The sequence below is a fragment of the Nyctereutes procyonoides genome, unplaced genomic scaffold, assembly GCF_905146905.1.
Source record: "Nyctereutes procyonoides isolate TBG_1078 unplaced genomic scaffold, NYPRO_anot_genome, whole genome shotgun sequence".
NCBI lineage: Eukaryota > Metazoa > Chordata > Mammalia > Carnivora > Canidae > Nyctereutes > Nyctereutes procyonoides.
In genome coordinates this window covers 13,323,206-13,346,727 of record NW_026575042.1, presented here as the reverse complement: position 1 = coordinate 13,346,727, position 23,522 = coordinate 13,323,206, and the positions used below count along the sequence as shown (strand labels likewise).

General features: G+C 48.8%; 1 protein-coding gene across 5 annotated transcripts in view; it reads right to left on the bottom strand.

Annotated features, from left to right (window-relative positions):
* Positions 1-1,096: 1,096 nt before the first annotated feature.
* OSBPL10 (oxysterol binding protein like 10) overlaps positions 1,097-23,522 on the bottom strand; it is a 293,987-nt gene continuing 271,561 nt past the window's right edge. For 4 of the 5 annotated variants that reach the window (XM_055321640.1, XM_055321636.1, XM_055321638.1 and 1 more), the window contains exons 8-12: positions 17,000-17,477; positions 8,664-8,850; positions 6,415-6,597; positions 4,193-4,346; positions 1,097-2,390 (exon numbers count right to left, since the gene is read on the bottom strand). In XM_055321640.1, coding sequence (XP_055177615.1) covers positions 2,346-2,390; positions 4,193-4,346; positions 6,415-6,597; positions 8,664-8,850; positions 17,000-17,477 — 1,047 coding nt within the window. In that variant the 3' untranslated portion in view covers positions 1,097-2,345. Of the gene's footprint in view, positions 2,391-3,004; positions 3,064-4,192; positions 4,347-6,414; positions 6,598-8,663; positions 8,851-16,999; positions 17,478-23,522 lie in introns of all 5 variants that reach the window. The other variant, XM_055321637.1, reaches the window with a different exon arrangement.

The window sequence follows — 23,522 nt, the reverse complement described above, 5'->3', positions numbered from 1 at the left end:
TAGTTGTTAATGGTTGCAGAGATGGGAGGTAGGAATGTGGAACCGTTGTTTAATGTGCATGGAATCTGAATCTGGGAAGATGGAAACTATGGACATAGATGGTTGTGCTGGTTACCCAATACTGGGAATGTATTTAATGCCACTAAACTGTATACTTAAAAACTGCAAAACTGGTAAATTTTATGTTCCTTACATATTTTGCCACAATGAAAGAATAAAACAAAATGTGAATTCAGCAAAAAAGAATAAGAAAGTGAACAGAGTAATTCATAACATAGATTGACCCGTGAACAAAATGTTAGCTCAAACAGGCAAAACCAAGTATGCTCTTTATAAATACATACAGCATATGTGGTGATTTAAAAAAAAAAAAAATTACTCCAAGAATCAGGACAGTGGAAGGGTTACCCCTATGGTTAAGGAGGGGGATACAATTTTGTAGGGACACAAATACTAGCAAATTTGGGTGTCTTCACTCAAGCAAGCACTGGGTACATGAGTATTTACTCTTGGAACTGTAATATACTTTATATAAATCTTCTGTATATATTTCACAATTTTTTAAAAAGGCAAACTGAACTCTCTCCCACCAAAAACAAAAGAAAGTTAACTTTGCTCATTTCTAATTTCCCAGATGGTTTATGCTCTGGCATAACGTAATAAGACTGGAAAAATCTGAAACACACCATAGTGATTATTTTGCAGTCTTGTTGAGGATTTTCTCCCTCAAAATAGCATTTATTCTACTTTCCTTCTCAGAAATAAAATGGTTCCTACGAACCTGAACAGGCCTACATTAGGACTTTGGCTGGTAGTAATTTCTTACAAACCAGAACATTCATTAGATATGTTCATTCATTATTCAATATTCATTAGACATGTTCATATGAACTGGTCACAAAATTTCCATAAATAATATTTATCTGATGGATTTTTATTGTGTTTAAAACAATGTTTTGATCTGAATGTGATTGCTGTTCACATCAAATTAGCAATATCTAACCAATAAAATCTGAGCTCATTCGGAGTCACTACTTCCAACTGAAATTTTGAATCCCTAAAAATAAAATACAGACACACAGGTATAGTACTCAATTGAAATATATTTGTCTAATATCTACAAAGTGAACAATTGGTCTTAAGAAAGCAGACAAAAGGCACAAAATCATTATTACTACAGAGAAGCATTCATGCTACTGGATTTTATAAATATTCTGAGTGGCACAGTAAAAAATAAATTAAGCATTGAGCAAAAAAATCAAATACTTCATTTTTTCCTTGCTTTATATTCTAGTCATGTCTTGACCTCATTTGTAAAGGCTGAGAACTGAAATTCAACTGAAACCATGGAACGCTGTTGCAGTCTTTATATGTGTGTCATTTAATCACAGTGGTTTCCTTGCAGAGTTTGGGTCAAACAAGAGAGGTGCACTTTAAAAAAATCCACAGGAAATTCTTTTCTCTTTCCCCAAACTAAACACAAAATTGAGGCTGTGGTGGTGCAGTTTTGTATGTGCATGCGTATACTGAACTTCTAAAGCCCTTTTCATCACAAAAGTAGTGAAGTCTTCATCTGACTTGTTTTCTACTGTCCAAGAAGCAGATTCTGAAAAACGTATAACTAATGCTTTGCACGTGAGAAAGACTCTGGGGCAAGATTCCACAGTGGGTCTGGTTTTCCCAAGGTGCTCCATTTTGGAAGGGTCTGGCATAAACCTTTAACAGCTTCCTTGCCCACACGCCATCCAACAGGAAATAGTTTATTTTTCTTGAGTAAGGACAAACAAAATGCTAAAGTGGGTAGGGAGATGGGAATCACAACAGTAATTGTGAAGTGACAGCCACCGACACTTCTACCAGGAATGAGCCACTTTCTACCATGTGGACATCAACTGGCCCATGCCAATTCACCTTTGTTGACAGATGACTAAATGAGAATACTTTTGTGAGTGCAAAACATTTTTGGCAAAGTGAAAAATAGAAAACTTCAAACCTCATTGATAAAAATGAGCTCATAATTACCCACTTAAATCTTGGTAAGTGCAGTATTTACATGTGTAATAATACCCAGCAGACATGTGTATATAGTGCATGTGTGTGAACATACAGTAGTGACAGCTCACACACAGACCTGTGTACACACACATGCCCCAAATGGCTCTTGAATAAATTCAATCCTATAGTAGTTTTGGTGGTGCATTTTTCACAGTATATCATTTCTCGTTCAGGTACCATTTCTTGAATGATATCAAGAGGTCTCAGTGAACACCAGCAGAAACTTGATACTGTACCACTTTAATTCCTACAAAAACGGCTCTCTCTGAAAGCTCTGCACCTCCACCCCATCAGTGTGCCTTCCAAAGAGGATTGAAGTACACCCAGCCATCACCCTGTAAGAGAAGGAAGGAGACATGTTATGAAGACGTCTCAGCTGGGCAAGTGGAGAAAAGAGGGTGTTCAATGAATGGACAGGAGAGAGAAGGCAAGGCCTGCCTGTGAGGAACCTACCCAAACCAGTGATTTACAGCCCACTAGCCTGGAGGGGAGTGCCCAACCATGGCTCTCTTCAGCAGGTAGCAGTCACAAATCAGCACACATAAGAAATGATACCAAATAGCAGAAAAAGGCAAGAATCTAAATGGTATACACAATCTGGGGTTTAACTGGAAGGGAATGTATTGAATGGTAACAATTCTGGTATTGGGATGATTTTTATTCTTTACATACCCTCAAGCTTTCTGTTATGAACATACTGGGTTTTATTAAATCCAGGAAGAAGACTGTGGGGTTTTTGTTGTTGTTGTCGTCTTTTGGGTTTTCTATCTCCAACTTTTCACAGAAGCCAGGCAAGCTAGTTGTCTCAAAGAGACCAGATCTACTCACAAAAGGATCCTTGAAGGATTTTATAACGGTTAATTTTATGTGTTAACTCAATTGGCCATGGTGCTGAGATTAAACATTCTCTGAATATGTCTGTGAGGGTGTTTCCAGGTGAGAGAAGCACCTCAGTCACGATGATTTTCTTCCCTAGAGTGGGAGAGCATTATCCAATCCATTGAGGGCCTGAACACACAAAAAAAAAAAAGGTAGGGGAAGGAGGAATTCACTCTCCCTTTTCTTTTTAAACTACCTCACTTCTTGAGTTGGGATAGCTCATCTTCTCCTGCCTTTCTTTGGACTGGCATTTATACCACTGGCTTCCCTGGTTCTCAGGCCTTTGGACTTGAACTGAATTCTACCACTGGCTTTCCCAAGGTCTTCAGCTTGCAAACGGCAGATCCTGAGCTTTCCTGCCTCCATAATCTCATGAGCCAACTTCTCATAATAAATCTCTATGTATTTACATCTAATGCTTCAGTTTCTGTCATTTCTCTGGAGAACCCTGGCGAATACAGATTCACCTCACCTAGGCAAGGCTTTCAGTCATGGTTCTCACTCAGAGCCTAATACGGCAGTCTACCCAGCAGGCTTCCTGTCTGAACCAGAATCCAACCTTGAAGTCTCTATCACCCAGCCCTAGATCCTGCCTGTGGGGAGAACAGCAGCCACTCTGTTCCTGCCCCTAAGTCAACACTTCCATCATTTCCAATTCTGTTCTCAGAAATCTTCCCAACTGCTCCACAAACAACTTCAAAAGCCTAAGAGCCAAGAAAAAAAAAAAAAAAAAAAGCCTAAGAGCCTCAACAGGGGACAGAGTACCTTGCCCACTTGCTCAGTGGGGGCAAACTGGTGGATACTACTGCCTTCCAGTGTCCCTTTTCTGGGTGACAGCAGCAGCACTGAGCACACAGGACTCCTGCTCGTCCTTCCTGGCATGTCTATCCCATTTGGCTCATTCCAAATGCTTCATGGCTAATTTGTTACTAATGATCAAGTAGCAGGGGTTGTGTTTTGGGTTTTTTTTCTGTTTTTTAAGTCAGACAACATCCAGATCTCCACCCCATTCATTCCTTGCACTCCCTGTCAGGCTGCTGGGCTGTTATGAAGGCAGATGTGAGGGAGGAAGTGTCAGGCACTCACTTCCACCCAAAGGACAGCCTGGCCCAAAGCTGGAGCCAGAGTAAAGCCGCCCCAAACCCTCCTCTCAGGCCCTCCTCTGCCTCAACCTCATCCATCCAAACTGCTGCATTGCAAGACAAACCCACTTGCCCCTCACTTGGGACAAGTCCCCAAAGACAGGTGGCAGAGTTACCTCCTGGATAAAATACTTGGGCTGCCATGGCGTGTGCAGGTTCTCCCGTTTTCGTTCCTCCACCCGCTGCTTCTCCTCTAGGCGCCGCTTCTGCTCGGTGGCAGCATCAATGTCCCCCAGCCGCAGGTATCTGGTCACTTCCTGCCAGAGGTTCCTGGGAAGGAATGGAGGAGAGGGAGTGGTCAGGCAGGGCTAGCTGGCTTGACAGGGGCAGTTCTCAGCAAGGGGGCCAGAGTCACGGTGGGAGGGCATTTGGGAAGGGGGAGCGCATTCCAGGTCCCTCAAAGACCCCTAGAGCCAGGATTAGAACCCAGGGCCAACAAGATCCCAAGTTTCCAGCCCCTTCTTGTCCTGAGTAGCAGTCCTCTCTCAGTATCTAGGAGCAGAATCTAGTAATAATAGCAGTAGTACGCAGCATTAATACTACTATGATCACAAGCAACAATAACAGATACAATGCATGTCATATTTTTAACATTTTATATATATTAGCTCACTTCATCATCACAGCAACCCAATGGTATGGACGCCATATTACCATTCTCATTTTAAAGAGAGAAATAAGATCCATGTAAGGTGATACGCCCAGGGTTCATATACCAGCAAGCTGATATATATGAACAATGGCTGCTGAGCCAAAGGGGTACCCAGTATTAGGAGTTCTAGACTAGGGGGAATGGGCATGTGTGTTGATGTGGCAGGATCCATCATGTTGCCCACATCTAAATGGAAAATTACTTCTCTGCCTCATTCATTCATTGCAGGACGCCTTGAGCATTGGCATGATGAACCTGAGAAAAGCCAGACAGGGCTGCCAACAAAGTGGGTCCCAGGCAGCCCGGGTGGCTCAGTGGTTTAGCACCTGCCTTTGGCCCAGGGTGTGATCCTGGAGACCCGGGATCAAGTCCCGTGTTGGGCTCCCTGCATGGAGCCTGCTTCTCCCTCTGCCTGTGTCTCTGCCTCTCTCTCTGTGTCTCTCATGAATAAATAAAATCTTAAAAAAAAAAAAAAAAAGCTAGTAGTCCCAAGTTTAGAGGCCAAAGATAAAATAGGTTGGCAAACATTTTCTATAAAAAGCTAGATAGTAGGGTGCCTGGGTGGCTCAGTTGCTGAGCATCTGCCTTTGGCTCAGGTTGTGATCCCAGGGTCCTGGAATCAAGTCCCACACTGGGCTCCCCCCAGGGAGCCTGCTTCTCCCTCTGCCTATGTCTCTGCTTTTCTGTGTCTCTCATGAATAAATAAATAACATCTTTAAAAAAAAAAAAAAAGGCTGGATAGTATACATTGTAGGCTTTGCAGGCCATATGGTCTTGATCACAACTTCTTAAATGCCACAGAAAGGCCACCATAAACCATATGTAAATTAATGATCATGGCTGTGGTCCCAGAAAATTTTATAAAAATCAGCCATGGGTTGGACATGGCCCATAGGCCATAGTTTGCTAACCCCCTTGAATAAAAAAATTAAAAAGGCATATTCTAAGAAGATTCTGCTTCTGCATCTGCATAAACATTACTTTAAGTGGTTGCATTATACTCATACCAGGGAATAGACATACTAATTGGGTGGATTCTCCATTATTTAACTACTTTCTTACTGTTGAACAAGTAAGTGGTTTCTTCTTATGATTTAGTTTTCTTTTTAGAAAAAAATACCCAGCTTTATATTTGAAACCTTCTCTGAATTTAAGAATTTTCCTTCAGAATAGATTCCCAAAGATGGAATACAAAATTAAAGTGAATTCATGAACTTGAAGCTACACTGCACACACTCTTACTAGAAGTGTAGGGTACAGAGTGTCGATTTTATCACATCCTGGCCACTGCTGATTTTTTTTTTTAATCATGTTACTAATCTCGTGAGCAAAAAATAGTAGCTCATTGCTTCTAGACACAGTTCTTTGATTCCCAGCAACTCTGTATTTAACTATGCAATCAAGCAACAGACCAGCTGAGTCGACAAACTCTTTTAGGACAGGCATTAAAAGTCTACTGTAGACTATCCTCACAACCCACCACTCACTCTATAGAAGAACTAAACTGAAAGCTACAAAGGATCTACTCCAAAGCCACATGGAATGAGAAGCTCAAGTATCTAAATGAGTGACATGAACACTATCCCTGGCCCGTTTTTATTAGCTGAGTGTTCAGAGACTTCTCCATCGCCTGATCAGGTGCTGAGGAGAACTAAGCCTAGAAGCAACACCTCGCCTGGTTCCCACCTGGACTCCATGGGCCCCTGCTTCTCCAGAGGTCTGATCTTCTTGGGGTACACTGGCAGCGTGGTTGTGTCGATGACCCTGGTCTCTCCGCTGTTGTATGTGAACTCTAAAGTACCGTTCCACTCCCCATGGGCTTTGCAAACAATGGTGTTGGTTGGGTTGTGTTTCACTTCTGCTGTGACCCTGAATGAATGAATGAATGAATGAGTCGAATAAACATGCTTTGCAAGATTATCAAAACAGAGACTCACACTTCAAAAGGGATTCTTTTTTTATGGGGTAGCAAGGAGGAAGGATTTTATTTTTTTGCCATTTTGTTTAAAGACTAGCTCTTAAAATATAGACCTAATATTCTTGATCCGAAAAAGAAAGCATCCGTAGAAAAACCAGTGAGATGCGAATGAGGTCTGTAGGTTAGTTCATGGCAATATAGCCAAGTTAATTTCTTAATTTTGATAAACACACAAAGGGATGATATGTTACTATTTGGGATGGAAATCAAGTAATTCAATAGAAGCAAAGCTTATACTTCCCCCTAAAATAGTACTGAATAGTGCTACATTTTAACCACCAATGGGGCCAGAGAGTATACGGAGAATGATCTACCTGAGATCACATAGAAAAAGGAGGGAGGGGTGCCTGGGTGGCTCAGTTGGTTGAGCGTCTGCTTTTGGCTCGATCCTGGGATCAAGTCCCACAGGGAGCCTGCTTCTCCCTCTGCCTATGTCTCTGCCTCTGTATCTCTCATGAATAAATAAAATCTTTAGGAAAAAGAAAAGAAAAAGGAGGGAAACGTTTATCCTGGCATCTGGACTTTCCTCTGAACAAAGGCTGGGCAAAACCTTGACTCTCGGCATTGAGTGAACACCATCCTCCTCCCAGCGGTGGCTCTGAGGGACCTCCTTCGAAAGGGCCTCCCCGCTTCTGCTGCCTGGCCTGAGCAGGCTCCAGGTCTGCAGCTTTGGGAAAAATCAGATCCCACCTCCTCTCCACCTTCAAGCGAGCTGCTCGGTCAGAATAATGCAGCAGAAGCAGGAAAGCCTGCTCCGAAGCAGCCAAGAATAGGAAGGAGCTAAACTCCCCTCTTTCTAATGGCCCAGCTCAGGCTGAACTCGGTTTTCAAACACATGCTTGGAAGCTCATTCTCCGAGCCTGAACACAGCCATGGCTCCCAGGTGCCCAGGCAAAGGCTTGCAGGTGGCATCAGGAATCTTCTGGCTGCAGGTAGTGGAAGGGTGCTAGCGGTGTGCTGGCAAAGGTTTAACAACTGGCTCTCCAAAGGGAAAAACACCTGCTCTGTAGCGTTTGCCACCCTTGGGGGTGTCCCCTGACCCCAGGTGATCTCAAGCTACTGACATGGCCTGAGGGACTGAGGAGCTATGGAGAAACGTACACCGTCAGCTCTTGCAAGCCTGAGTGTGTGCTCGAAAACAGCCACCGCGGGCGTCCCCTTGCCCTCATATGAACACCATATAGAACTCAGTTCCGAAGAGAAAAGGCCAAGATGGGGCTTGCTTATACAGTAACCTGTAACTGCAGCAATGAAAACAATTTAATGCTTCTCTCCAACAGCAGACTTTACCTTTAATTTCTTAGGATCGGACTTTCCCAGATTCTAAAGTAGTCCTGATCTCATAGATGATACGGGGTTCTGGATATTTAATGGAACCAACTTAATGTGAAATGAGTTCTCAGGGGGCACCAGGGTGGCTCAGTCAGTTAAGCATCTGCCTTTGGCTCAGGTCATGATCCCGGGGTCCTGGGATTGAGGCCCACGTCAGGCTCCCTGTTCAGCTGGGAGTCTGCTTCTCCCTCTGCTCCCCACTGCCACCCTGCTTGCGCTCTTTCTCTCTCTCAAATAAGATCTTTAAAAAAAAAAAAAAAAGAGCTCCCAGGCAGTGTCTGAGCTCACAGTGTCTGAACTGCTTCAGAGCAGAGCAAAGAGGCTGTGGCCTCAGAAGGAAAAGATTATCATAACACATGGAAGCAGTTTTCATTCTCTGCTGTGAGTTCTGGGAATCTATCACCAAAGGATCTCACTATTATAAGTGTAGACTGGGGAGGACTTAAAAAAAAAAAACTGCCATGTGACGGGGCTGCGGTGGAAAGAGGCATTATTTTTAAAAAGATCTGTCAACTTGATCTTGATTTTCAACTCATCCCGTGGCTAGAACCCAAGCCCTTAAGGCGGAAAGAAAGTCAGGGCATGGTGTTAAGGCAAACACAAAGGCTCCCTGACCGCCTCCTACCTGTGGACTTTCCCTCCGTAAAAAGGCTTCGTGTGGAATATCACTGTGGCCGAGTACCCAGTCTTGGCACAGCTGATGCTGACTTTTCCTCCCAGCTCCACCCATGGGATGGTGAGGATGGACCGCGCGTAGGCACTGGGCAGGGTGAACACGTACTCCTCCCCATGTTCCAGGAGCCTCAGCACACCTCCAGGGAGAGAGGAGGAAAGAGTCAGGCACACAAGAAGAGGACAGCTGGGGATCAAAAGACACAAAGATGACAAACCAAACACCTCCGGCAACAGACGTCATGCCATGTCTCCTACCTCCGCAAAGGTCAGCCACTCACCAGCCATGTATTTATTTATCGAGTCCCCTAGTGGGTGCCAGACACTGTGCGAGGTGCTGTGAATACAACAGTGAACGGACCCACTTTCCTCCTCCAAGGAGAACAGAAAGGTGGACCTTAATCACCAACTGTGATAAAGGCAGGAGGGAGAAGTGCCTGGTGCCAAGGAGCCCTCCAGTAGGAGTTGACCTGAAAACAGAATTCTCCCTAAGGAAGGGATGTTTGGACCGGCTAAGAGTTGAGAAGGTCAGAGGGGAGGGCATATGCAAAGGGGCTGTGGTGGGAAGGAGCCTGGTGAGCAGGAAAGGGCTGAGGGGAAGGGCCCATGTGCACAACGGAGGGGGCTGGTGTAGGTAGGTGTGCAGGCTGGCCAATTCGGCAGGGGCTGGACCTTCTGCTAAGCTTTGAAATAGCATGTACAGGAGTTTTAGCCTGCTTCCTGAGAGCAAGAGACAGTTTCAAGATTCTCATGAAGTTGGAGAACTCAGACTGTACTCAGCTGTCAGCAACCTGGGGCAGGAACTAGCTACATGAGCAACCTGCCTCTAGGTCAGGGCTTCTCCAGCCCGGGATCCAAGCATTAGTGTGCAGAGGTCTTAGTCCTCTGGAACAATGCAAAAACGGTGTGGGTTTGTCTGTCTTCTAGGGGAAGGGGTCACAGTTTTCATCAAGTTCTCAAAGGCTGACATGACCAGGCTTTAAATGCACAAACTCCCCCAAGGCTGTTGTACAGCTTTTGTGCTACACAAGGTGAAAGGGGGCTGACATCCAGCCCTCGCTGTGGCCTGCTCTGAGGCCCTTACGGGCTGGCAGAGGTCCCGAGAACCAGGCTACGGGCTGAGATGTGTTGTGTGCAAGGTACCTTCTCAGCCTCCTGCCCCAGCCCCGGGGCTCAGAGACCTGCACACATCCCTGGCCTCTATCCCCGCCCGTTCCCAGCCTGGCCGTCAGCAGGTACACCGTGCATCTTGGGAAGGAAGCGCTGCCCTTCGGCCCCTCCCTGGTGGTGTCTCTGCCCTGGGACCCCTGTTCCTCCACTGGAAAGAGCGAAGAGTAGAGTCAGTGGCACCCATGTGTGTTGGCACTTCCTGGCTGCCGGGCACTCCTGGGGGCTCCCTACCCGTTATCTCCGTTAAGTTTCATGACAACTCTATTTGGCAATAATTACCATTTTTAAGTAAGGATGAGGAAATTGAATCTCAGGTTAAGTAATTTGGTTGGCCAGCACTTCCCTCTTAGGCTAGACAAGCATTTGTATAAACTAGAGCCAGAATCTGCCCAGTAGAGACCGTAGCACAGATGAGCCGGCCAGGGGGTCTGGGGACATACAGAGAGTCCTGCATGCTGCGTTTCTAAAGGCCGTGCGAAGGTGCGCACAACTACAGCTCAACTTACCTTGAACGTTCCCTTACTCACCGATGTGCCACGGTCTACGGATAGCCCACCCCGCTCATCTGAAACCAGCACATGCCCCTCCATGAACTCCAGTAAAGTCCTTTCTGCCAACCCACAGACACACAGAATCGGCCTGGAAATCCAGGCTGACACGCTCACATGTGTGTAGGGGTCTCGATCACCCCCAGGGTAGAAGGATGCTCACGCACAGGGGCACATGCGGGAGCTGAGGCCATCAGGGAGAAACAGATTTGCGGGTCACTCTCAATCACGGGGGCAGGGCCAGAGGATGGAGATCACGGCAGCATATAAATCTCAATCAATCTCCCTCTCCCCACCCCCAGGGGTGTAATTGAGTATATGTAACACGAACACACAAATAGCCTGGCCCTACTATGCCAAATACACTGACCAGCAGAACGGACCTCCGCCCCACTTCACCTTACTTTCGCGCTCAGGACTGAATTAATGCATCTCCCTGAAAGTAAAGGCCCCAGGCCGGCTAGTGCCCTCCCAAGGACCCTCGTCCTTCCTTCTACCAGGCGGTGAGTAGACGCCCCAGAGGTGCCTCGAGGCCCTGCCCTGCACACACACGGAGCGGGGGACGGTGTGTCTGGCGAGGGAATTAACACTTTGCTAGCTCCCTTCTCACAGAGTCTGACCAGGACCGTTGGAGAACGGCCAGGGCCGATACACTTTTGGTTTCAAAGCCCACTTGGTGTGTCCGACTTCCTCAAATTTGGACGCTTGAGGTGACGGTCTAGAGCAAGTGGAAAATTGCAGCTGATACCAGACACGTAGGACACCAACAGGCAAGAAGAATCGGAAGGAAAAGCTGAGAAGAGAGAGGCCATCCCGGATTTCCCTCCCTGGTCCAGTTCTACCCACAAGTTTCCTGGTCCCTCTGGGGCCAGCCACATTCGCAAGGTCTCTGGGCCTGTGGCAGTGGGGAGGGGACCCCGGGACCCTGCAGAGGAGGCCACCAGGCCCTTGGCCAGCCTGCCTCCGACGTCCTGGGGAAGAGGCTTCCCTGTCTCCCCCTCCCTGCCCTCCGCGCTGACGGGCTACTTGATAGTCAAACCCTTCCTTGGTGGCCAAGGTGTCCTTGAGAGCACCACCTCTGCTCCGACGGCTACGGTGTCCCTGGGTGGTCAGCCCTGCCAGTCCTTGGCTGGGAGTCCCCTCGGGCTCGCCAGCAGCCTCCCTGCAGGCTGGGGTCACACATCCACGAGTTCCAGATGAAGATGGGCTGCATCTTTCCTGACCTCATTCACAAATACAACCTTTGTGAGGTAGGGTCGCACAGCTGATGTTTTCTTTACAACATATCTACATGGACAATGTGGCCCAAGTTTTCATAAAGAGCTGGATGAGACAGAGATCTCTGAGGAGGGGCCTTCCAAACCCACAGTCGCTCACCAGCCTGGTGACCTTAACCTCTCTGAGCCTCAGTTTCCTTATCTGTGACACAGGGATGATGGCATCCCTACCTCATAGGGCTGTGGTGGAAAGAAGGTGATTCTAGAACTCAGTTAAAAGCATCCACCTGACTCACAGCCAGCATCCTGCAGATTTTATATCCTAACTACTCCTTGCTCTCTTGGTGGGTGAACTCTGAGCAGCAGTTATTTCCATTTGGGAATAAAGAGTGAATCACAAAGTGGCAGCGGGTTATGCACACAGGGGATGAAGAGATAGGTGGGAGGAATCCTCTTCCCACTCATCTTTAGAAAAATGTCTCTCAGGGCAGGCACCTCAGTGGTTCAGTTGGTTAAGTGTCTGACTCTTTATCTCAGACTTATGAGTTCAGGCCCCGTGTTGGCCTCCACCCTGGGCATGGAGCCTACTTTAAAAAAAGAAAAAGAGAATGAAAGAAAGAAAAAGAAAAATCTCTTGCAAACCCAAGATCCACAGAAATCAGTGAGCCCCAAAGCTGGGCTGGTATGAAAGCAGTGGGGAGACCACACTCCTTTGGCTCTTCTCTGAAAATCCATAAATGTGTGCTTTGTCATTAATCACCTGCAATTATGCCTTCTCAGTACTACTCTTTTCAGGGCTGCATTAAAAACAATCTGTCTCTAATATGAATAAAAGACTATATTAAAAAACTAGACTTACAGATGGGCTTGCAAATGAAAGTTCCTTTTTAACTAGCCTAAGAGATGAGAGAAGCCAAAAAATGTTAGATAATCAATACTTCCACACTGTGGTTAGTCTTCAAGCTGCAAGATTTCCACTTTAAATCCCACAGATTGTTTTACCAATAAACAGAAGGCAAAGCATTAAGATTTTCAAACTGATAGATTTAAAACAATTTCACACCCAATCTCAATTGGAGGAACCAAAATATTCCAGTTGGACGTTGCCTCTGGGGAGCACCAGATCACAGAAAGTCACTCTGGGGAACAGGTCTGCAGGCCTGGTGGTGTCGGTGCTCCCTAGCACAGAGCCAATGTGTCACTTCTCTCGCTGGAACTAATTGCCTTTCCCCACAGACTCAATTAAGAAGCTGTGTCATTTCCTGGGCTCTGGCTCTGGAGTTTGTGGGGGAGCGGGTTTCAAGAGCAGCTGAATGCACCTCGGCTCCCCCCACCCCAGGGGAGGGGGGTGTTGACTGAACAGTGTGTCTCAACGAGGGGTCTGAGGGCCAGGGCCGAGGGATCTGAGGGGGCGGCGGCCTCTGAGCTGAACCTCAGGGAATTCCAGGCGTAATGCAGCACTGTATAGTGGCATTTGATGGTAGCCACATGTGGCATGGCCTAAAGGCAATGCTTTAACAGATTAGGCCCTGTATCTACATCGAAAAATTTCCTGTGGACCCGTCTAAGATCTAATTTTTTAAATGAGGGGGTGGAGGGAGGGCCTGGGTGGCTCAGTGGTTGGGCGTCTGCCTTCAGCTCAGGGCGTGATCCCGGGGTCCTGGGATCGAGTCTCACATCAAGCTTCCCACAGGGAGCCTGCTTCTCCCTCTGCCTATGTCTCTGCCTCTCTTTGTGTCTCATGAATAAATAAAATCTTAAAACATAATAATAAAAATAAAATGAGGGGTGGGAAAAAAAAGTTACATCAGACCCAGTCAAACAAATTCATGGAATGTGCTAGACCAGTACAAGGAATGAGTGAGGAAAAGAAAAACATCCTGGCTTCCCAACTCCCCCAACCCCCGCAAAGGAGCTCTGGGTACAGGAACCAGAACCTTTTGCTCCAAAACTTGGGGTCTTAAAAAGTATTTTCTGGGAAAGCGCTTCCTGGGTATTACAGAGCGTGCGTTTAACTAACATGAAAGGGGGAGGTAGCTACTGAAAGGATTTGGGGAAACCAGGCCTCACAAGAATGAGCCAATGGTCGGCCCCTGACCCTTCCCGGGCCCATCGAGGGGGAGTGCCCTGGTGGCCAGGAAGGGTCATGGCCGGGAAGGGCCCCTCTAGTCTCTCTCCAGGTATTCCTTGCTGATTCCAGCACTCTACTGAGAGTTCTAAGGAGAATTTCCAAGCAGGTGGAACAGGGAGCAGCGGATTCTAATTCTGCTCTGGGGGCGGCTACGGCTAGAGCGAGGCTCTCGGGAGAGTGTTACATGACCTCGGCCCAGAGTGGGAAGAGCTTTGGTGCTCTGCGCCAAGTGGATTGAGGGCCCCAGGCCCTCCCTGTTCGCCTCAGGGGGCGAACACCCCGACACATCCCAGGCCCACCCTTGAGATACTTTCACTCAACCACCAGCACCAATGAGAGAAAGTGAAGTTCCCGAGGACAGGGACGGAGGCCAAGTACGCTGCTGGGTGGAGGAGGGAGCCCCAGCGCCCCAGCACCCCAGCACGGGACAGAGCAGCTAACAGAGAAGCCGGGGAAGGAGGGAGCGCGGGGCAGAAGGTGCCAGAGGCCCCAGAGGCCGGGGCGAGCTCGGCAACACAGTGGGCAACACAGTCGTGCAGGCGGCTCGGCTGTACACCCTCCTCCTCAGGGAGCCCGCCCCTCAGGGAGATGGCTGGGAAGAGATTTCAGTTTCACTGACTGAAGAATTCTCCTAAATCCCTGGATGTGCAAATCACCTGTATGGGAAATTGCCAGCTCTCTCCCTGGGGTCAAGACGCCCAGCGTATGGGCCCAGAGCCTGGGAGGTATGTGCCCTGCACTCTTACTCAAGAACCTGTGGCTGCCCCGGGGCACCTGGGTGGCTCAGCCGTTGAGTAATGACCGTGAGGTGCTGGGATCAAGTCCCGCGTCGGGCTCCCCGTAGGGAGCCGCCTCTCCCTCTGCCTGTGTCTCTGCCTCTGTGTCTCTCATGAATGAATAAATAAAATCTTTAAAACCAAACCAAATCAAAAGAACCCGTGGCTTTCCCTTGCCACATGGCAGCAGGCATTTCTGCTGGGCGCCAGGGAACCCCCAGAAAGGCACCTGCATAAATTTTCTGTGTACCTCAAAACCCATTTGGTTTTAGCAGAAGTTATTACACTCACGCAGCACGTACTCTGGCCAATCACAGATTCACAGTGTTGTCTGTCTCCCGCTAGCTGGGCCCCTGGGCCCTCCTGGCCCCGCCCCATCTGCTCAACACCAGCAGCCCTTGGGGATGCTGCTCCCACCATGTCCACCTGCCACCCAGGGGCGAAGGCCGAGTCCTTGCAGGCCCCTGAGCCAGTCCCCGTGGTTGGGGCCCGTCTCCTCTCTGGCCGGCCCCTTCTGCTCCGCCGTGGCCGCCTCAGCGAGGTTCCAGAACTCCCCAGCCTCACTGCTCGCCGGGGCCTCCGGGCCTCCTGCTCTGGTCCTGCTCTGTCTCCCGCAGCACCCTTCGCGCAGCCGTCCCCGGCTCCTCTCCCACCTCCTGCAAGCCTTCCCTCAAAGCCTGCATTCTTGTTGGGCTCTGCCCTACGAACGGTGCTGGCACCTCTGCCGGGCACCCCACCCGCCTCGCCCCGTCCTACTCTGTCTCATCGGCGCCACCCACGTGTCCGTTTCCTGCACGTGTCTGGGTTTCCGCGACTCATGCAGCGGAGGTCAGTCCCCGAGGGCAGCGAGTTCTGTCTAGACCTGGTCACTGCCACCAAAAATGGTGCCATTCACGTCCCGAGTAAACGGATGAGCAGACGAGAATAATCCCACGGAATGTCTGAACCACCCCACGAGAGCTAAGGAAGTAAACACCCTTGAAACAAGGCTCCAGGGAAGGTGCCAGAAAAACTGCCCACATGGGTGGTAAGTGACCCCCCGAAGGTGTGAACAGCTTCCGCGCTCCATCACCTCCAGCAAACCAGCATTTCACCTTCGAATCATTCAGGACTTGGGGAACTTGGTGTAAGGACTGAAACTCCACAGGATGAGATCTGAAGCTCCTGCCTACAGACTTTTGTTCCTAAATCAAAGGGAAGACTTCACCAGTACACACATTGGGGCCTCGGCTGGGCCTCTGGCATCGCGTGGGAACACAGTGTGAGGCCTTCCGGGGCACCATCGCATCCCTCCTAAGGCCCCCTGCCCCGTCCCCACTGCTCCCAGGTCCCTCCCTTGCTTTGTTTTTCTCCATAGTATTTCACAGCTTCCCACACAACCAACATACATTACCAGTAAAATAGAAGTTGAATGGAAGCACTGAATGAGGATAGAGATTTTTTTTTTGGCATATTTTGTTTATACAAGAATCCACAGCTCCTGTGACACCTGGATGGCTCAGTGGTTGAGCGTCTGCCTTCCGCTCAGGTCATGATCCCAGGGTCCTGGGATGGAGTCCCACATTGGGTTCCCCACAGGGAGCCTGCTTCTCCCTCTGCCTGTGTCTCTGCCTCTCTATGTCTCTCATGAATAAATAAAAATCTTAAAACAAAAATCTATAGCTCCTGACACAATGTCCAGCATCCATTAGGCACTCAATAAAAATGCCCTAAGTGAATGAGAGGTGTTCTTCTCTCCTGTGGTTTTGGAAGGGCTTCCAAAGAGCCATATACTCCCTGAAACTGAAAACTAAATTTTGTGTTGGATTTTTTTCTTTCCCTGAGAAGGGAATCCACAGTCTCAGAGTCTCAAAGGAATCTGTGACTCAGAGAAGTGGAAGAACCACGAACCCAGATGCTTTAACAAGGATTATTATAGGTTTCTTCAAACAACGAATAAACTTCATTCACAGATATTTGCTAAAACAGGACCATGCAATCCACAAGTGTGTGATTACATTGTTCTTGCTTCAGAAAGCTCTAGCAGAATCCAGAGATTTGCCTTGGGAATGTTTATGAGCAGATTCCAAATAGGCAGCACTATTATCCTTATTGTCTGTGAGCCAGACATGGGTGAAAATGAACATAAATGTGTTTTCACAGATTTGGAGTCAACTCTAATATTCATGCGAAGCTGAAAATAAAAATAGTATGTAAGGTGGCCCCCACACACGGCTAAAATGTAGTAAAGATCCAGGTGCATCCCATCTGGTCTATGACCTTGGCCCCACTGGGAAATTACCAGGGTCTCGCCCCATAATAACAAAATCTGTCCCTCTTTACCACCCCCCCCCCAATTCCAAAACAAAATAAAAACAAAGAACTCCACACACTCATCAATCATCTATCAGGTGTATAAATGTCACCGTGTCGGAGCCAAGCTCCCTGCAACATCTGGCATGGCTTACCTTCCCCTATCATGGAGACCCCCACGGACATGCCCATGAACTTGCTTTTGGTCCATACGTGAGTGTTGACGCACAGTCTCTTCTCCTTGCACTCACAGTAGAAGCAGGAGATGGGTGGGTGATGAGACACCTGCTCGGCCACAAACCTTAGTTTGTAGCTTGTGGAAGGGTCCTCGGCTACCGAGTGTTCGTGGCCAGCAGGAGAATGGGAAGCAGTCCTCTTTGGCTTGACCCTGTCTTTGGGGACCTCCCAGGAGCAGTGAAACGTCTCACCGATGATGGGGTTGTAGGGCTTCTTGGCCAGGGCCCCCTTGCGGCCCTCATGGAAGGCTGTGAGATAATACTCCACAAAGCAAATGACTCTCTCCTCGGGCGTGGCTCCCGCGGTAATGGCCAGCAGCAGGTCTGGGTGTGCCATAAAGTCCGCGTACATCTCCAGCAAGGATCGCTTCTCCAGGATAAATGTGGGAAGCACCACCTACATTCGGAAGGAGACAAAGTCAGACAGGAGACCCCGAGATTACGTGAAAAAGGCTGCAACCACCACCAAGCAAATCCATCGTGGCTTAAGCCAGAGAACGCTGTCTTTTGATTCGTCTACAAGCGACAGATTAGGGGAAATGACATCAAAGAAGACAAGGTTGGAGAAGTGGCTGCTGTGGTGGCATGATGCCAACCCACTTTCGTGGACTAGATGGTTCTGCGTGGCTTGCTTCTCTGCTCATCTGGACTAGAACAGCGGTCTCTACTTCCCCCTCCACTGCTGTCACCATCCCCAGACAAAACCCTCTTTTACTAACTCCTTATTACTTAGAGATGTGAAGAAAAGAGCACAAAAGGACTTCTTCCTTTTCTTCCTGACATCAGACAACCCAGGGGAGTGCTCGGTGTGTCCCCACAAACATGGGGCTTTTTGGTGCTGCATCAAAGGGGGTCCAGGTAGACCAGCACACACCACACTAAGAGGGTTTATTTGGAGATCTCTGTTAGAAGAGTAGCATCCAAATCCCAACACGATCAAGGCAGAGCAGGAGTGAGGAAAGGAGCCAGGGCCCAGGTCTCTGGGAGGCAAGGCCAATCAGCTAGCAAGCAAATGCCCAGAGAGTTGCCATGCAGAGGAAGGGCCATGTGTGGAGGTTGCTCTGCAAGGCTGGGCCAGAAGAAATAAGCAGAAGTTACAAAGAAACAGGCTGACACTTAATACAGAATCTTCTGGCAAAAGGACTGGTACAGGGGCTTCTCATGGGATTGTTACTGACATCACTACCAAAAAGAGGAGTAGAAATCTGGATGCTTCTGCCAGGGACGGGACGGAGACTCCTTGTTGATCCAGAGAGAATGCATGTGGTCATCGGGTGCCCCACAACCCCAATGAGGAAGTCAGTTAAAGCAAATGAAGGCCATTGTGACATTGGGCTGGAAAGCAGGTCCCTTATTACTATCGCTGATAGGCGGAGGAGAGCGAGCCTGTTCCTCACTGTTCTAGAGTGATCTTAAAACGACTTCATTACTGGGTATTAATACCAATCACTTGGCTGCAAGGCACAGCTCACTTTGACCTGGAGCATCTCAGCACAGGATCGTGAAGCTGGAAGTCTAGCCATGGCCCGCTGGCTCCTCCCTAACAGCCTCCAGGAGAAAGAGACAGAAAGAGAAGAGAGGGAGGCAGAGAGAGAAGAGCCACACAAGTTCAAGGCGATGCAGCTGGCTTACACTCCCTCCTTACAAGACTGAGTCTGTCCTTCCTTCACATAGTCCCCAACTCCCGAGAAAATACTCTCTGACTGCAAATGTCAAAAGGCTTACAGATCTGCAACCCTGCCTCCACCTCAGCTTGCTCAGACCCTTCCTAGCAAAGGGTGTAGATACAATGGCAGAGGGATGTCCTGAGAGAAAGAGACAGACAGGCAGACAGGAGATCAGCAAAGCACAGAGATTTCAGAGGAAGCTGGAAAAAGTCCAGCCCCCTGGAGAGGGGACTCTGGTATCTTTATTAACACTTTTCTTGAGATCAAATAGTACATTAGAGGAAAGAGTACGTACACTCATTAAGTAAAAAAGCAGCCAGGGGATCCCTGGGCGGCTCAGCGGTTTAGCACCGCCTTCGGCCCAGGGTGCGATCCTGGAGACCCAGGACCAAGTCCCACATCGGGCTCCCTGCATGGAGCCTGCTTCTCCCTCTGCCTGTGTCTCTGCCTCTCTCTCTCTGTCTCTCATGAATAAATAAATAAAATCTTTAAAAAAAAAAAAAGAGAGAAAGAAAGAAAAGCAGCCAGATGTAAAGTCAAACATGTGACACAAATCTAGTATTACAAAAAGACCCCAAATGTTAACATGTATTTCTTGGTGTTAGAATTGAGTGATTTTTACATTTTTTTATAAGTATCTTTCTGCTTTGCTTTTACAATATACTGGAAGAAAAGACACAACTATGCAAATCAATGGATATTTTTTCATTTTCTTTCAGCCAAAACTTGACAAAACTGAGACTCTGGCTGCCCCAAGGCTCTGAGCTGGCCAGGTAATGGACATTCTGGCTCAGAATGGCCTTCAGAGGCCACTGTGATTACTTCCTACATCTTTCGTGGGGACAGGTCATCATTCAATGGCCATCGCTGTGCTGTAGGGCGTCTGCTTTTCCAAGGGGGCTCTTGGGCCAGGGGCTCCCTCCACAGCAGGCAGCCACTGGCAGAGTAAAGGGGAGGCAAGCGCAGCCCCACACTCTCACCATGGCTCCCTCTCCTGCCCCCCCGGCTGCCCAGGGTCGCCCTGGGAGCTCCGCCCGACAGGCTGTGCGGGGCCTAGGGGCTTAATCAGCCATGGGACACCCCCCAATGAGGCCAACCAACTGAAAGAGAAAAGAAGCCACAAATGTCTGCATCTCCAGGCCTTCCCGAAACCTCCCCATTTCTTGTTCCTTCCCTCCCCCGGCAGGGCCCGGTGATCATGAGAGAACCCGAGAGGGAAAGGGCGGAATTAGGGTGGGAGGCCAGCCCCAAAAGCCCCTGCCGAGAGGGTCGCTCGGCGGCCTCAGCTGCGCCCTCTGCCCCTGGGGGCTGGGGCCTCTCTGGCAGCAAGTCTGGTGCTCTGGACAGGGGCATCCTCCAGCGTGTACCCGAGCCTGGCATCACAAGGAAAGACCCGGCCACCAGGGTCACCCTCTCCATATATACTTTTGAAAAGGGCAAGAACATAAGGCGGTTCCCCAACTTAGCATTTCTGACTCTGAAGCTGAAGAGTTAAAACAAAATAACCAGGGGACAGAACGCCACTGACACTCCAAGTGACTGACTGTCAGGACGGAGAGGGCCCCTCCGGGGGATGGAGTCCAACGCCCGGGTCTCCAGGTCGGGGGAAAGAGACGGCGGGTGGGGAGCAAAGGCACCATGCAGGAACCTTGAGGGCTCCCAACTGCCACCCCAAGTTCTTCCCATTACCCCCCACACAACACAATTATCTGCTTCTGGCTAACAGGAGCGTTTTCTTTCCCTCAGTGGACAAGGCAGGTGAGAGTTCACTGGACAGAAGCCTGGGACAGCTGGGCCACCTCACCTGCTGCCATTGCTTAGTGGGGGGCAGAGGCCCCTGGGTGGCTCAGTCACTTAAGGGGCCAACTTGATTTTGGATCAGGTCATGATCTCAGGGTCCTGGGATCGAGCCCCCCATGGAGCTTCATGCTCACCAGGGAGCCTGCTTGAGACTCTCCCTCTGCCTCTCCCCTCGCTTGCATGTGCATGTGCTTTCTCTCTCTCAAGTAAATAAATCTTAAAAAAAAAAAAAAAAAACAAGTAGGGGATAAGAAGTGGCACACAAGTAAGGGTGGCACACGAGTCCATTCTACTCTTCCTGGAATGACCAAGCAATCCACCTGTCCAAAAATTATCACAAATATTACTACTGGGAGGGAGACCACAGGTGATTAGGAAAGGCAAACACATCACCCCAGTCTGGAAAAGTGTGGCTGTGGCTTCCTAGCTGGCTGCCTTGATTTCTTCTCCACACCACAGCCAGACCCATCTCTCTAAGAGATCAGTGAGGTCCAATCTGGCCCCCACCTCCCCCTCTTGTGGGGGACTATCCCTCACTTTCCACCCCGGCCCTCCCCTTACAAGTACACACACACACACACACACACACACACACACACACACAAACACCCGCACACTCCAATCCTGTTTCCCTTTTCTGCCCTCCTCCTGCCTTGTCCAAATGAGAAACAGCTCTTCTGCTCAAAGGTATCCTCCTCTGTGAAGCTTCTTCTGACAGCTCCTGCTCCCCAGGCTCAACTGGCAAGTCCCTCCTTCATACATACCCTCACCACATGCCACAGGTCTCCACCATGGCACAGACAATGCTTGTTGCAATAAAGAGCATTATTGGGGGGTGCCTGGGTGGCTTAGTTGGTTAAGTGTCAGGTCATGATCTCAGGGTCCTGGGATTGAGCCCCACATCAGGCTCCCTGCTCAGTGGGGAGTCTGCTTCTCCCTCTGCCCCTCCCACTGCTCGTGCTCTCTCTCTAATAAATTAATTAAAGTAATTAAAAAATCAGAGCATTATTGGGACAATTTGAGAAATTTCTACCGTGGGCCACATATGAAATAATACCGTATCAACAATACACTTCCTGAGTGTGCCCAGCGTGTCATGTAGGAGAATGTCCTCGTCATCAGGAGACACACACAGATGGATGCAGGGGAGCATGGTCATGTCTGCAACGTACTTGGAAATGGTTCACCAGAAACCAGACATATACACACACATGCAGGCGTGTATCTGAGGCTGCAGAGCGAGAGGAGAGGGAGAGAGAAGTAGAGAGAGTGGGAGAGATGAGAGAAGGAAAATGAAGCAGCAAAATGTCAACAACTGGCAAATAAGGGTGAGGGTTACAGGGCAGTTCACTGTGCTATTCTTACAGCCCGACCACAGATCAGGAAATGTGCCAAATACAAAGGGGGCGGGAACAGAAAAAAGGCCCTATAGGGATGCGATACCTGAGAATTTATCAATTTTCAAAGCCGGTGCTCCCCAAACTGCAGACCCTGGGAACGTGGCCTCACAGCCAATGGCAAGTCCAACCTACTTGGATATATAGTCTACACTTGAAAATAACGCTGCAGCTCTATCAGAGCAGGAAGAAGTACTCCACCCGGAGAGATGGACGTGGATGGGTCGGGAGCGGAAGGACCATTTCCCCTTCCATCCCTTGCCGGTCTGTCTTGTTGCTGTTTGTGCAGAATATTGGATCAGTGCCTTTGAAAACCAGGATCCTGAACATTTCGGGTAAGATTATACTTTTTACTAAAGCAGGTTTCTATCTCTCACAGGGATCTCCCTGCGTGTGTGTGTGTGTGTGTGTGTGTGTGTGTGTGTGCGCGCACGCGCATATGCGCACGCCTTTGCAAATAAGTCACTTAATCATCTGTTCCTTGGGCAGTGGACGCTGCAGACACAGAGCCAAGAAGTGGCGAGTGCTAATTGGGCTGTCTGCCTCCAATGGAGACATGAGTGATGGCCCAGCTGTTCAGACCGACAGCATCCAAATGGCTGGAATCCCAACTGCAGATTTATCGAGCCGTCAATAAGGGCTGCCTTTTCTCCCATTAACATAATTAAGACAATGAACTACTTTGGGGAAAGAAAAAAAGAGAAGATCTGCGTTCGGGACTCAGAGAACAATTAATTACATTTAAAGCTGCATCAATCTAGAAGTAAGTAACTCATCTTCAGGTTGGGCGCTTAGAACTCGGAAATCAATCGCCCACCAAGAAAGTCAGAGGGTTGGTCCCCAAGAAGAGTGAGAGTCCCTTCCCCGTGAAAAGGGAACACAGCAGCAGGCTTCCGCAAAGAACGGCCAGGAGCAGGTATAATTTTCTCCAAAGAAACACCAGCTAACTTAATAACCTCGAAAATCGTCTCCGTAACTCTGTCCTTAGACTGGCGGGCCGGCCCAAAGGAGCAGGCAGGGAGAAGCTGAAACCACCCACCGAGGACAATCTAAGTAATCCTTTTAGGAAAGCAGGGGAAGAACATGAAACTACACCTTACAAAAGAAAGAGGAGATAATTTACACTGCCAGTGGTTCCTATCCTTAGCCCACAGGATGCTCCCCTGCCTTTCCTTAAAGTGCCAGCAACCTCTGCATGATGTCACAGCTTAGGTCATGATCCCGGAGTCCTGGGATCCAGCCCCACAGGGGTTCTCGCTCGGCCGGTGGGTGGGGGGTGGGGGTGAGGGTGGGGGGGTCTGCTTCTCCCTCGTCTGTGGCTCCCCCTGCTTGTGCTCTCTCTCTAATAAATAAAATCTTAAATAAAAAAAAAAAGAAAACTTTTGTTAGATGGGAAGAGTTTGAAACAAAATTTTACTTCTTCCAAGAAGGTATCTACTACATAAAGAGAGATTCATCTGTGGAAATCAATTCCTGGGTTCTCTCAGTCCCAGATGTTGGCTTGCAGAAGGGAATTGAAGCTGTGAGCTGACATTCAGCTCTTGGCAGGTACAGTCATGTGTATTTGGGTAAGCTCAT